The sequence below is a fragment of the Cololabis saira genome, chromosome 9 (assembly GCF_033807715.1).
Source record: "Cololabis saira isolate AMF1-May2022 chromosome 9, fColSai1.1, whole genome shotgun sequence".
Classification (NCBI taxonomy): domain Eukaryota; kingdom Metazoa; phylum Chordata; class Actinopteri; order Beloniformes; family Belonidae; genus Cololabis; species Cololabis saira.
In genome coordinates, this window is record NC_084595.1 from 46767709 (window position 1) to 46780144 (window position 12436).

The 12436-nt window shown below is 44.4% G+C and overlaps 1 protein-coding gene across 1 annotated transcript in view; it reads right to left on the reverse strand.

Moving 5' to 3' along the window:
* adgrd2 (adhesion G protein-coupled receptor D2) overlaps positions 1–12436 on the reverse strand; it is a 72469-nt gene that overhangs the window by 27045 nt on the left and 32988 nt on the right. The window contains exon 11 of the mRNA XM_061730199.1: positions 91–196. Coding sequence (XP_061586183.1) covers positions 91–196 — 106 coding nt within the window. The remainder of the gene's footprint in view (positions 1–90; positions 197–12436) is intronic.

Consider the following 12436-nt stretch of genomic DNA (forward strand, 5'->3'; position numbering starts at 1 on the left):
AGGTACACATTATATGATGACTTGTTACAGGGGAAAATTCTAAATACGATGGCACTAATTTTAAAGAAGGATGATGGAGAAATTCCCAACCTGTATTCTGTGCTGGAGCTGGAAGTGAACTGCCATGCTAACTGGCTGGTCGTCTCCCAGTGCCGTCATGGATACAACAGAAGACCCAAGAACGGTGCCCAGGTATCTGATGGTGTACAAGATGCAATATTATAATCTATCAGTAAATGGTCAAAGCTATAAATTAAACTGTAATAGATGATTTGCCAAAAGAAAATTAATAGATTAGCAACAATGATTTCTAAAAAAAAACTCATCATTCATATATTTATTATGCAGTAGGCAACATTTGAAATAGATCAAAACGTTTCAAAGTAGTCCAAAAACAATGGATATTGTTCACAGTTCTTGCGTAACATATATATGTATTTTTGATGCACTTTATTGTTAACTACTATATGATTTCTGTATAGATTTACATGATATACTGCCATGATTTATTATTTTGAATGATCATTAGATCATAAGGTCAAAAGTATTGAACTTTTACTTTTACCAGTTTTTCCAGTGGTGGTTGGCAACTAGAAAAATTTTAGCATGGAGGACTGAAACTACAGAAATCTTCAATAAACAAAATGACAAAAAATGGCTTGATGATTACTGTTTTATTCATATATTTTGTATATCTCTGTATAGTGTCCTTGAGTGCTGTTGTGCCACAAGGGGGTGCTGGTTCAGTTATTAGAGAGTTGTCTTAGAGTTGTCTTGTCTTACGATGGTTATTCATAATTAATAAAGAATATGACTTATCAAAATGAATCAATCAAAACGAGGCACCATCCTGACTTATCAGGAAAATAATAACTGAACAGCAAAATTCAAAGTAGCTGTTATTCCATACGTGTCAGCCTGTTGCCAGGGGTGGCGTTCCAGAACAACAGTGAAGGAAGGAGTCTAGCACAGACCTTTGCACCCAGCAGCCATGACAAATATGTATAAAATAAACACGAACAACTTCTCTCATTCAAATTAATAAGAATGTATTTACACAAGTGTTAAAAGATAATGAAACAACACTTGGGATAAATTCCAATGACTAAACTGCACATAAACAACTAACTAAACATTAAACACAACCTTCAGTTCATCTGCGTGTGTGTGTGTGGGGGTTTTCAGTACCTATGTATGTGTGTGTGTCAGTAAGTGTGTGTGTGTCAGGACAATGTCACGTAACGTGGACCCAAAAGGAAAATGATGGACAATGTCACGTCACGTAAGACCTCAAAGTGTCAGGGTTTGACACTTCCCCCCAGTTTTTGACTTTCAGTTTCTGTTTTGCCCCGCCTGTGTCCCATCTGCCCTGATTGTGTCTGCACCTGTGTCTCGTCATGTCTCGTTATCCCTTCAGTATATCTTGTCTTGTCATTCCTTGGTTCCCTGTCGGTCCGTACTGTTTCCACCTCCATGTCTCCTCGTAGTTTTTTGATCCCTGTTAGTTGTGTGTTTTTTCATCCTGCTCTGCAGCGCCTTGTTTTCCCCTTTTTGTGGAATAAATCCTTTTGTTTTGAGAACTCCTGCCTCCAGCCTCCCTCTGTCTCCTGCACTTGGGTCCTAGAAAAACCGTACCATTACACAAAGAGACTTAGCGGACGCGCACTTTTCAGTCACCCAGTGGTAACTGAAAGTATTGGAGGCCTGATGGCTGAGATATTAACTTCTCTGTGTGGTGTTCGTAGGGAGGGGAGGAAAACTGGCATGATCTCTCATCACCGGTACCTTTAACGTTCTGCTGTTTTCCACTCCAGGAGCAAAATCCATCACACTCGCTTTTAGCTTTTGATGGGGAAACAGGAGCACGAACCGCTTTGGTAGTGAGGGAACACGTTATATGGGTCCACTTACACAAGCCCGTAACAATATAACAATACAAACGTAATGATATAATAATACAAATGTAACGACCGTCCGCTTGAGAGACTGTCAGCGTATGTAATACTGTAACAAGCAAACAAAACAACAGCAACCAGACTCAACGCTAATTGCTTTAAACTAACTCTGACAGACACAAGCCTCTTACTTCTGGAGGTAGACGGCAGCGTCCTGGTGGTTGTGGAACTCTTGGTTCTGGTTCCTGGTCCACAGGTTGCTGATTTTCACGCTCCCATTGGTGATTTAGCTGTGAAGGGCTCCCTTTTCCTCTCGCTCTCTCTCTGCCTCTCGGAGACAGAGAATGCAGTGTCGCCGGCAGCCGGACTGTTCCCCTTTTCCTGGTCATCGTACCCTGGCCACGTTGTCTCGTCGCGCACGGGTCCCCGTTCTGCCGTTGAACCTTTGCAGGTCACTCCGTTGTAACGCAGGTGGACGAAGGATGCATTCACTGGTTCTTAGTAACCAGTAGGCTTTCATGAGCGCAGCTGGCAGGATGGCTCCTCGGTTGATGCTAGTCACGCTAATCAGGGTTGAGGGTTTCTCTTGCAGTGAAGAAAGTCGGAAAAGGGAGATTTGGGAAGTCGCTGTTATTTAACTACCAGCGGGACGAGCATCTCATCAGCAGAGGGGTGTACTGTAAAACGGGGGCCCTGACCACCGTCCGCACTGTCCGCCTGTCACCTCCATCCTGCCCCCTTTTATTGCCTCTGAGGGCAATAAACTGCAAAGCCTGCTGGGCTTTGGAGTCATTCTTTTGTTTTAAGACCAAGCTGTAAGAAATCGAGGCTGGTCTCAGAGTAAGTGTTCAGAGCTGGGCCTTAAAAGTTGAAATTAAGGCTTCCCGTGTTCACTGTGGCTCAACAGTGCTTTGAAAGGTGCTCATAGACACAATACATCATTTTTATTAAACATAACAGGCTGAAAAGATGTCACAGAAATAATTTTGGAATGATTTACGTAGTAAATGGGAGCATTAATACATACATGCATTAGCATGGCCTCTTCCTCTCCTACCGTTTCTCCCTCTTCCAGCCTAGTGTGTGATATGTGCAGTTATTCCTCTGCCTCCTTTAGTGAGAATTTTAAGTGTGTAAAGTGTAGTTTATTTATAGCCTTGGAGCCGAGGCTCAGTGAGTTAAAGGCCTGGTTCCACCGGCAAGACCATAGCCCAATAGATGCAGTAGCTAGCCAGGCTACAGTACAGACGAATTGGCCCAGCTTAGCTGGTTTTAACCATTCCCCTGGGTGACGGTTTGAAGGAAGCATAGTCGTAAACAAACACACAATGATCACCACCACTTGTTTTACGTCTCCAACCATTTTTCCCACTCAGCGACATTCACAGTGAGGAGCCGACTTGGCTTGACGACTTCCTTTTGAGACATGTGAGGTCGACTCCAGCATCCACAGTTGGGTGCATTACACGGTCCATAGTGGGTGACACTAAGGCAAATCTGAAGCTGCTGGCAAAGAGTAATTGTAAATTCAGTAACGTTATCATAAATGTTGGCGCTAATGACACCCATCTACAAATAATAATAATACATTTTATTTGGTGGCGCCTTTCAAGTCACCCAAGGTCACCTTACAAAGAATAAAAGCATAAAATAAAAGCATAAAATAACAACATGAAGCATTATTAAAACCAAACAACATCAACCAATATTATAGCCACAGAGACAGTGTACAGTCAGAGTCACAGTCAGAGTATGCCAGTTTGAAAAGGTGAGTTTTGATTTGAAGGTTACAATGGAGTCTGAAAGTCTGTGTGGAGGGAGGGAGTTCCATAGTCTGGGTGCCGAGTAGCTGAAGGCTCAGGCACCCATGGTACTGAGGCGTGATGTGGGGATGGTAAGTAGTCCAGCAGAGGTTGAGCGGAGGGTACGGGGTGGCTGTATTCTTGGAGGAGGTCGGAGAGGTAAGTGGGGGCAAGATGGTGGAGAGCTTTGTAAGTGAGGAGGAGGTTTTTGTAGTGGATGTGGTGTTGTATCGGGAGCCAGTGAAGCTGGATTAGAACAGGGGTGATGTGGTCAGATGACTTGGTGCGGGTGATAATCCGGGCGGCCGAGTTCTGCATAATTTGCAGTCTGTTAATGAGTTTAGTGGGGAGTCCGGTGAGGAGGGCATTGCAGTAGTCGATGCGGGAAGTGACAAAGGAATGAACCAGGATTTCTGTGTTGGATTGAGACAATGATGGGCATAGTCTGGAGATGTTGTGGAGGTGGAAGAAGGCAGACCGAGTGATGTTTTGAATGTGATATGCAAACGAGAGGGTGCTGTCCAGAATGACGCTGAGGCCTTTGACTAGGGGGGTGAAGGGTACAGGGAATCCGTCAATGAAAACGGGTGGGACTGGGTTGTGTTGAGGTTTGGTGAGTGTGGATTTGGAGGTAATGAGCAGGGCCTCAGTTTTATTGCCATTCAGCTTCAGGAAGTTCCTGCTCATCCAGCTCCGGATGTCTTCGAGGCAGGTGATGAGGGAGGTGGGAGGGATGGCGGCGGTGGGTTTGGCGGCGGTGGGTTTGGATGTAGACCTGTGTGTCATCGGCATAACAATGCAAATGGATCCCATGATGACGGAGGATTGTGCCAAGGGGGATAAGGTAGAGGAAGAGGAGGAGAGGACCGAAGACTGACCCCTGGGGGACACCCAGTGAAACACCCGAACACGCAGACTTGTGGTCCCTTATTTGTACAAACTGTTGGCGGTCAGTGAGGTATGATGTGAACTAGCAGAGTGCAACACCAGTGATCCCAATGCCAGCCAGGCGGTCCAGGAGTAGTGTGTGGGAGATGGTGTCAAATGCTGCGCTGAGTTCCAGGAGGATGAGAATGGTGAGTAGTCCGGAGTCAGCTGCACGGAGGAGGTCATTAGTGATTTTGACCAGGGCTGTTTCAGTGCTGTGTTTAGGACAGAAACCGGATTGGAAATGTTCATGGAGGTTGTTTATGTCAAGGTGGGACTGTAGTTGTACGGCAACCACCCTTTCAAGTGTTTTGGAGATGAAGGGGAGGTTGGAGATGGGCCGGTAGAGATTGAGGTCAGTTGGGTCAGCACCAGGTTTTTTCAGGATGGGTTTGATACCAGCCAGTTTGAGAGTGGGGGGTACAGTGCCAGTGGTGAGGGAGGAGTTAATGATGTTAGTGATCATGGGTGGTGGTGGGTTTGGCTTTGCAGATGACTTCAGAGATAGTGTGTTCTGATACTGGAGTGAAGTCGGATAGGTAGCTGATGAGAGGTTGGCCGGTGGTGATCATCCAGGTTGGATCATTTGATGCGGTGCAGGAGGAGGTCAGTTGTTGGTGAATGGTGTTGATTTTAGAGCTGAAGAAGTCCCGGAAAGCAGTGCACTGATCTGTGAAACTGTCTGGTGGGAGGGTTTTGGGTGTCTTAATTAGGTGGCTGACTGTTGAGAAGAGGACTCTGTTGTTGCCTTTACCAGTGTTGATGAGGTTTGAGTAATATGAAGATTTGGCAGTATTAAGGGCATTCTTGTAGTGATGAAGGTGGTCCCAGGTGGTCAGGTGTGAACCAGGGAGCAGTGGTGCATGAGACTGAGCGGGTTTTCAGGGGAGCCAGGGTCTTGAGAGACGAGAAGAAACAGTTATTGTAATGAGTCAGCAGGTCAGCAGGAGAGGATGCTGGGGGAGGGCTGGGGTAGGAGCTGATCAGGGTGGAGAGATCTGTGTTATTGATGTGTTTGATGTTTCTGAAGGAGATGGTCCGTTGTTCTTTGACTCTTTGTAGTTGGGTGTGAATGTCAAAAAGTACTGCTTTGTGGTCAGAAATGGGGAAATCCGTGATATCAAGGTTGGTGGGAGTGATGTCAGTACAGCAAATTAAGTCCAGTATGTGGCCGTTGTTGTGGGTTTGGAGGTTGACATGTTGAGTGATTACGAGACAGTCCAGGAGCGATGTGAAGTCCTTGGCAAGGATATTGGATGGATTGCCAATGTGGATGTTGAAATCACCAAGGAGGATGACAGTGGGGGACATTGCACACACAGATGTGAGTAGTGATGAGAATTCATTGAGGAAAACAGCAGAGGGTTTTGGAGGCTTGTAGATGATAACAATGATGGTGAGTTTGGGGCCAATGAGTTTTACAGCTAAGCATTCAAAAGAAGAGTGATGTGGGACAGTGATAGCAGTGACTTTAATGTTATTACAGTGAAGGAGACTGAGGCTGCCCACCCCTCCCTCTAGCGCGGGGTTTACTAATAAAGGAGAAACCTGGTGGAGCAGCCTCATTTAGCTGAAAAGTTGTTGGGCTGTTGCCAGGTCTCAGTGAGGCAAATAATGTCCCGCTTACGGTCAGTAATAAGTAATCAGAAGAGCCTTGTTAGAGAGAGATCTGATGTTCAGCAGACAGAGTTTCAGACAGGTGAGTGGTGTGTATGTGATTGCTTTGAGCAGGGGAGACAGTACATTGTGATTGACAGGGCGGGCAGAACGGGCAGTGTGGGGAAGGGGCAGAGCTTAGTTTACCAGAAGGAGCAGATCTCTGTGTTACCGTTGTGTTGACTGTACTGAAAGTTCCGTCCAGAGCCTCTGTGGATGTATCTGGTGGAGTGCAAGCTGTGGGGGAGGGGTCCTGGAGAAGGTCCGGAAGTGAAACATCTCTGTTGCCGTATAATGGAGTGGGAGCACTGCACTCGTCAAAGTCCAACACAGCACAACCCAGAGGAGCATGCTAAAAATCCACATGCTGCTTCCACCTGCCTGCTGTGCTGTTGCCGTCCCTGACCCACCAGTCTGGCCCTCGGCAGGAGGGTCCCCCCTGATGAGCCTGGTCCTGCTCAAGGTTTCTTCCCTCCTAAAGGGGAGTTTTTCCTTGCCACTGTTTGGCTTAAGGTTTTTCTCCCACTAGGGGAGTTTTTACCTGCCATTGTTTATGTAATAACTGCTCGGGGGTCATGTTCTGGGTATGGGTCTCTGTAAAGCGTCTAGAGACAACTCTGTTGTATTAGACGCTATATAAATAAAATTGAATTGAATTGAATTGAATGTGTAGGGTGGTCAGTGACGTAGGCCAGTGGCAGATGGTCCACATGAAGCCAAAGAACAAGCGCGGTGGAGGTGGAGGAACGAAGTGCGTGGGCCGAAGATTCACTGGAGACGACAGCCGAGCGAAGCCGGGGATCAGCTGTGGTCTAGTCGGCTAGGATGCAGCAGGTCAGTTACGTCAGCAGCAGGCTAGCCGGCCAGGTGGCAGCCTTGCTGAGGACAAGGAAGCAAATGAGCGACGCTGGGGATTAGCAGCAGGCTAGCCGGCTATGTGTAACCTCGCTGAGGACAGGGAAGCAGCCGAGCGGCGCCGGGGATTAGCAGTGAACTAGCCGACCGGCAGGCAAACACCCTCGGGGCAACGGTGTGTCGGGGATACAGCGTCCTCCGTGTAGCTCCAAGTCTCTATTAGTAATCAAACTAATTACCCAGACCCAAAGTGATATACTCTTCGTCCTGTAGCCACATTTCTTTCATTTATTTATTTAATTTAACCTTTATTTAACCAGGTAAGTCAATTGAGAAGAGTTTCTCATTTATAATGACGACCAGCATAAAGAGTCAAACACATACAATTGAAAAATTGAACAGTGAAACAAACCATCAAACACGATATATAAAAAACACACAACACATAAAAATGGCCGGGTTTCCCAGATCCAACCTCTCTTAAGGATTTAAGAGAGGTTCAAAGAAGGTTTCAACTAAGAAGGTTTCCTAAGATACGGGTGTTTCCCAGATGACTTCTTAACACCGTCCTTTAGTTCCCTCTTTCAGAAGCTCTTTGGATGAGCTGTCCGGTTCTGAAACCAAATCAATCGATGTCAGGCAAATCGATCACCGATCACTATCAGCGCATTTTCATACGCAGCACTGCTACCTAACGCACTAATTCCCTGCTGCCTGTGCGTTATAATGAAAAATTAAGATGATAAATAAAATTCAATTACCCTTTTTCATGATGAAAACAAGACTGCATCTAAATAAGAAGTAGTCATAAGAGAATAATGAAGAAATGTATTGTTTTTATTAAATGTGAAAGATGGATGAAAGGAGAAATTAACTTAACAATCATTCAGCATATAGGACCACATTGTATTCTCGTGACTAGTAAAACAGAATCCTTCACCTCAAAAAAATATTCTGAAGTTTATTTAGCTGCTTGACCGTTTTCACTATTGCATTTATCAACGTTGTATTTGCGGATGTTTGGAGACACAGCGGGTGTGGAGACCAGTGTTGGGACTAACGTTATTTAGTAACGGGTTACAGTAAAGCCGTTAGTTCTGCGGTAACTAATACTCTAAGATACTCTACAGAAGCATATTTCGGCCTTAACGCATTACTTTTTATGGGTTATGGGTCGTTGTCTTCCCTCTTTTTTCTTCTGGGCAAAAAGATTCTTATAAACCGACATGTCACCATGGATTATATTTGAGAACTGTAATGAACGATTCATCAAAGGCTCCCGTTCTTGAGCTGCTGCTGAAGCTCATTGGCCGTTCTCAGCTTGTTGCTAAGCAACCAACGTTATTGATACAGGAAGTGAAGAAGCGGGGAGACTGTGTAGAATGCAGAACACGATGGATGCACAATGCAAATCCATACAGTACCTGCTGAAATGAAGGCTAAAGGGGATTAATGGGAGCATTTAAAATAAAGTTTTTATCTAAAGTAACTAAAAAGTTACTTTTCATAGTAACGCATTACTTTTTGGTCTAAGTAGCTGATTTACTGAGTTACTTTTTAATGAAGTAACTAGTAACGGTAACTAGTTACTATTTTTCAGTAACAACACTGGTGGAGACATGCAGTGCTGCTCCTCAATGCACTAATTCCCTGTCATCACACATATGTGCTCAGGCTCGGGCAGGAGGATCGGTGTCACGGCTGCCTGGACAGCCCGGTCCGCAGCACGTCCAGGGGACTGAAGTGCTGACGCACGAATGCGTTCATATAAACAGTTCTGCTTCGCGCACGGCGAAGCGGTTGATTTGCAGCGATAAACATGCTGTTTAGCAGCCAAATTATCAAATAAATGATATTCATGATGATGTTTTATTTGTGTGTAATGCATAAAGCATATATAGGAACATACTTGTTATTCCTTATTTTTCTTTTTTTTTTCCCTTTGCTGTCACCAATGAATGCTAAACAATATAAATCTAAAGTATGAAATAGATCACAATTTGTGCGGGGTGCATTGTTTTAATATCTCATTGCTTGGTGTAATATTGATTTGCCTGACGCGGCTGGATCTGTGAGTCTTTGTTCACTAAGATGGTTGTAAAGACTGGGTCAGCAGCATCTTTCATTTCCTTCTTAATGAAAGAGATACTTAAGCTAAGAGCAACTCTGGGAAACGCGATTTTCTTTCACAGGCTCCTTAAGAAGGTTTGAAAGAAGTCTTTCGCTGTTAAGAACTACTTAACTGATCTGGGAAACCGGGCCAATATGAGTAAAAAGTGGTAGCGCTGGTCCGGAAGAGTTACAAACATGTGCAATGATCACAGATGAATATTGGGAGTGTATATTTGAAGGAGAAGAATGGGATGAATGTGTGAAGTTTAAGTGTTTGTTGCAGATGATTCCAATCACTAGCAGCAGCGAACTGAAATTAATTATGGCCAAAGGAGGTGCAGGCTTTTAGAATGACCAGGTTAATGTAACTGCTTGAACGTACAGTAGGTCCCGATTACTGACGTTGATATTAAGTAGTGAGCCAAGATATGAAGGCGTGCTTCCAGTGATGGTTTTGTAGATGAAGTGATACCAGTGGATCAGTCTACTGGAGTGAAGTGAAGGCCAGTTGACAGGTGAGTCGAGGTTATAGTGATGGGTATTAAAAGGAGCACCTGTAACAAAGCGAATGGCGGTATGGTAGATGATATTATTAGGGCCCGAGCACTTACAGTGCAAAGGCCCTATTGTATCTGTAGGATTTTTTTTTTTTTTTCCTTCTTCCGACGAAAGGAGGGCCTTTTTTCCCCCTAAACATGCCCCAAAAGTCACCAAATTTTGCATGCAAGCCAGGCCTGGCAAAAAATGTGATATTTAATGGTTTGCATTAATGGGCGTGGCCTAATGGCTCAACAGCCCATTAGGCCCATCATGTCAGGTAAATCTATTTTTATTTATTTATTAATTGTTTTGTAAATGAGTGAAGTTGTAAAAGAGTGTCTGTGCGTAATTTTGTTGGCCAGCTGCACACGCTGGCTGACGAGCAGCCTTGAGACACAGGCAGACAGACAGGCAGACAGACAGACAGACATGCCAGGAATGCGTTCACACAAGGTGCGATTTATTTGTAATGTGTGCAGAGAATGCATATCGCATTTTGTTAATTAATAAAAGTTCAAGATGCTTGGTAGCCTTTTCAGTTGGTTAATGATTCATTGGACAGTGTTTGTACATGTTAATCTCTGTTGGAGATGTTTTTTACTACTTGGGATTTTTTGCCAGTGTTGCACAGTGATAATGTTTGTCACATTATTTGTTATTAACCTCCGTTTATAGAGGACTTGTTTACATCATTAGGCTTCTAGGATTGGCCTGACATTTTTTCCATTTGAATCTCTAAATGAGGACTTTGCATTTCAGATGAACTTCTAAGCCTCCTATAATTTCATGCGATTGTTTTGTTTTGCTGATATAATGCACAGATGTGTCATAAATAAAGGAGCTTATGGTTAATATTTTGGTTGCTTATTTATAACATCAAACTGGCTACTATGGACTGAAATGCTTGTGCTCAATCCTTAATATAATATTCAAATAAGGAAATCTTGGTGGAAAGTGGTGCTTTGTCATTATGGCGTGTTTTATTAAAAGTAGGTCAATATCAACTTCATTACGTTTGCACAATGCATGGTTTCAAAATGAACTTGCATTTAAAATAATATTTCTTTATCTGAATATTATATTTAACATTCACAATGACTAAATCTGGAACTAGCCGACCGGCAGGCAAACACCCTCGGGACAACGGTGTGTCGGGGATACAGCGTCCTCCGTGTCGACAGCAGTCCGTAGGCACAGACATATAATACATAATTATTATGTAAACTAGACAGATATATTCTCCTGCTCATTCCTGTGCACAAATGTATTATATATACATAAATCTTCGTCTTTGAGTGCAAAATATATTTTGAAACCCCCCAAATTTTTTGCCTGCGCGCTTTGTGCACGCACGCAGTGTGGCCCTCTCCATACAGTCCTTTTGCAGATGTGGCCCCCTGAATAATCTAGTTGAAAACTACCCTGCTCCAGTTAGTGTAAACTTTAGTGTGTTAGAGTCAGTAGTCATAGCTGCAGCTGCAGGACAAAATAGTTTCAAACCTAGCTTCGTTGTAGATATGCTGCTATAGAGCTAGGCTGCTATAGAGCTAGGCTGCTATAGAGCTAGGCTGCTATAGAGCTAGGCTGCTATAGAGCTAGGCTGCTATAGAGCTAGGCTGCTATAGAGCTACGCTGCTATAGAGCTAGGCTGCTATAGAGCTAGGCTGCTATAGAGCTAGGCTGCTATAGAGCTACACTGCTATAGAGCTAGGCTGCTATAGAGCTACGCTGCTATAGAGCTACGCTGCTACAGAGCTACGCTGCTACAGAGCTACGCTGCTTTAGAGCTACGCTGCTACAGAGCTACGCTGCTATAGAGCTACGCTGCTATAGAGGATCCACTGGACCCTCCTTTTCTTTCCTTTCTCAGTTATTAAATATAAGCATCTCATCACCATCAGTGTTCCCCATTGTTCTTGTAGTTTGCTGTGCTGGTCTGCCTCCTCCTTTTGTCTTCTTCACATCTTTGCAGGCCAGAGCTTCCAGAGCTTCAGGAGCTGCATGCTGACCTGCACCCCCCCCCCCCCCCCCCCCCGACCATCCCTGTGTCTGCTGTCTGCACCTGTTTATATAGTGGTCTCTGTAGTACACCAACTATCAATCATATGTAGCCTACTTAGAACTCTTAGTTCTCCAGCTAACGGATGACTTGATATATCTTATATGCAGTATATATCTTGTCTAAAGTACCAATGAAAATATATTTGTGCCTCTCCTCTCTGTTCTTCATCCCCTCTTTCCTATCTCCCTTCTCCTGCTCCACCCAGCTGGTCTTCGGCAGGAGGACCCCCCCCCCCCCCCCCCCTTATGATCCAGGTCCTGCCCAAGGTTTTTTCCCTTTTAAAAGGGGTTTTTTTCTTGCCACTGTTTGGAGTAACGTTTTTCTCCCACCAGGGGAGTTTTTACCTGCCATCTACTAAAAACAAAAAGCAGAAGAGTGCAAACCTTTTTAAGCTGTGGACTTGTACCTGCAGTAGGGTAAAACTAACCTGTCTCACGAAAGTTTCAACTAGGGGTGTAACAATATATCGTGACACAAAAACGTCACGATACGTGTCGTGGAGGTGACAAACCGTAGCGCGATATTGGGTTATTAATATTAATAATTGTGTTTACTAGTAACATCCTATTGGTGCAGCGGGATCACGT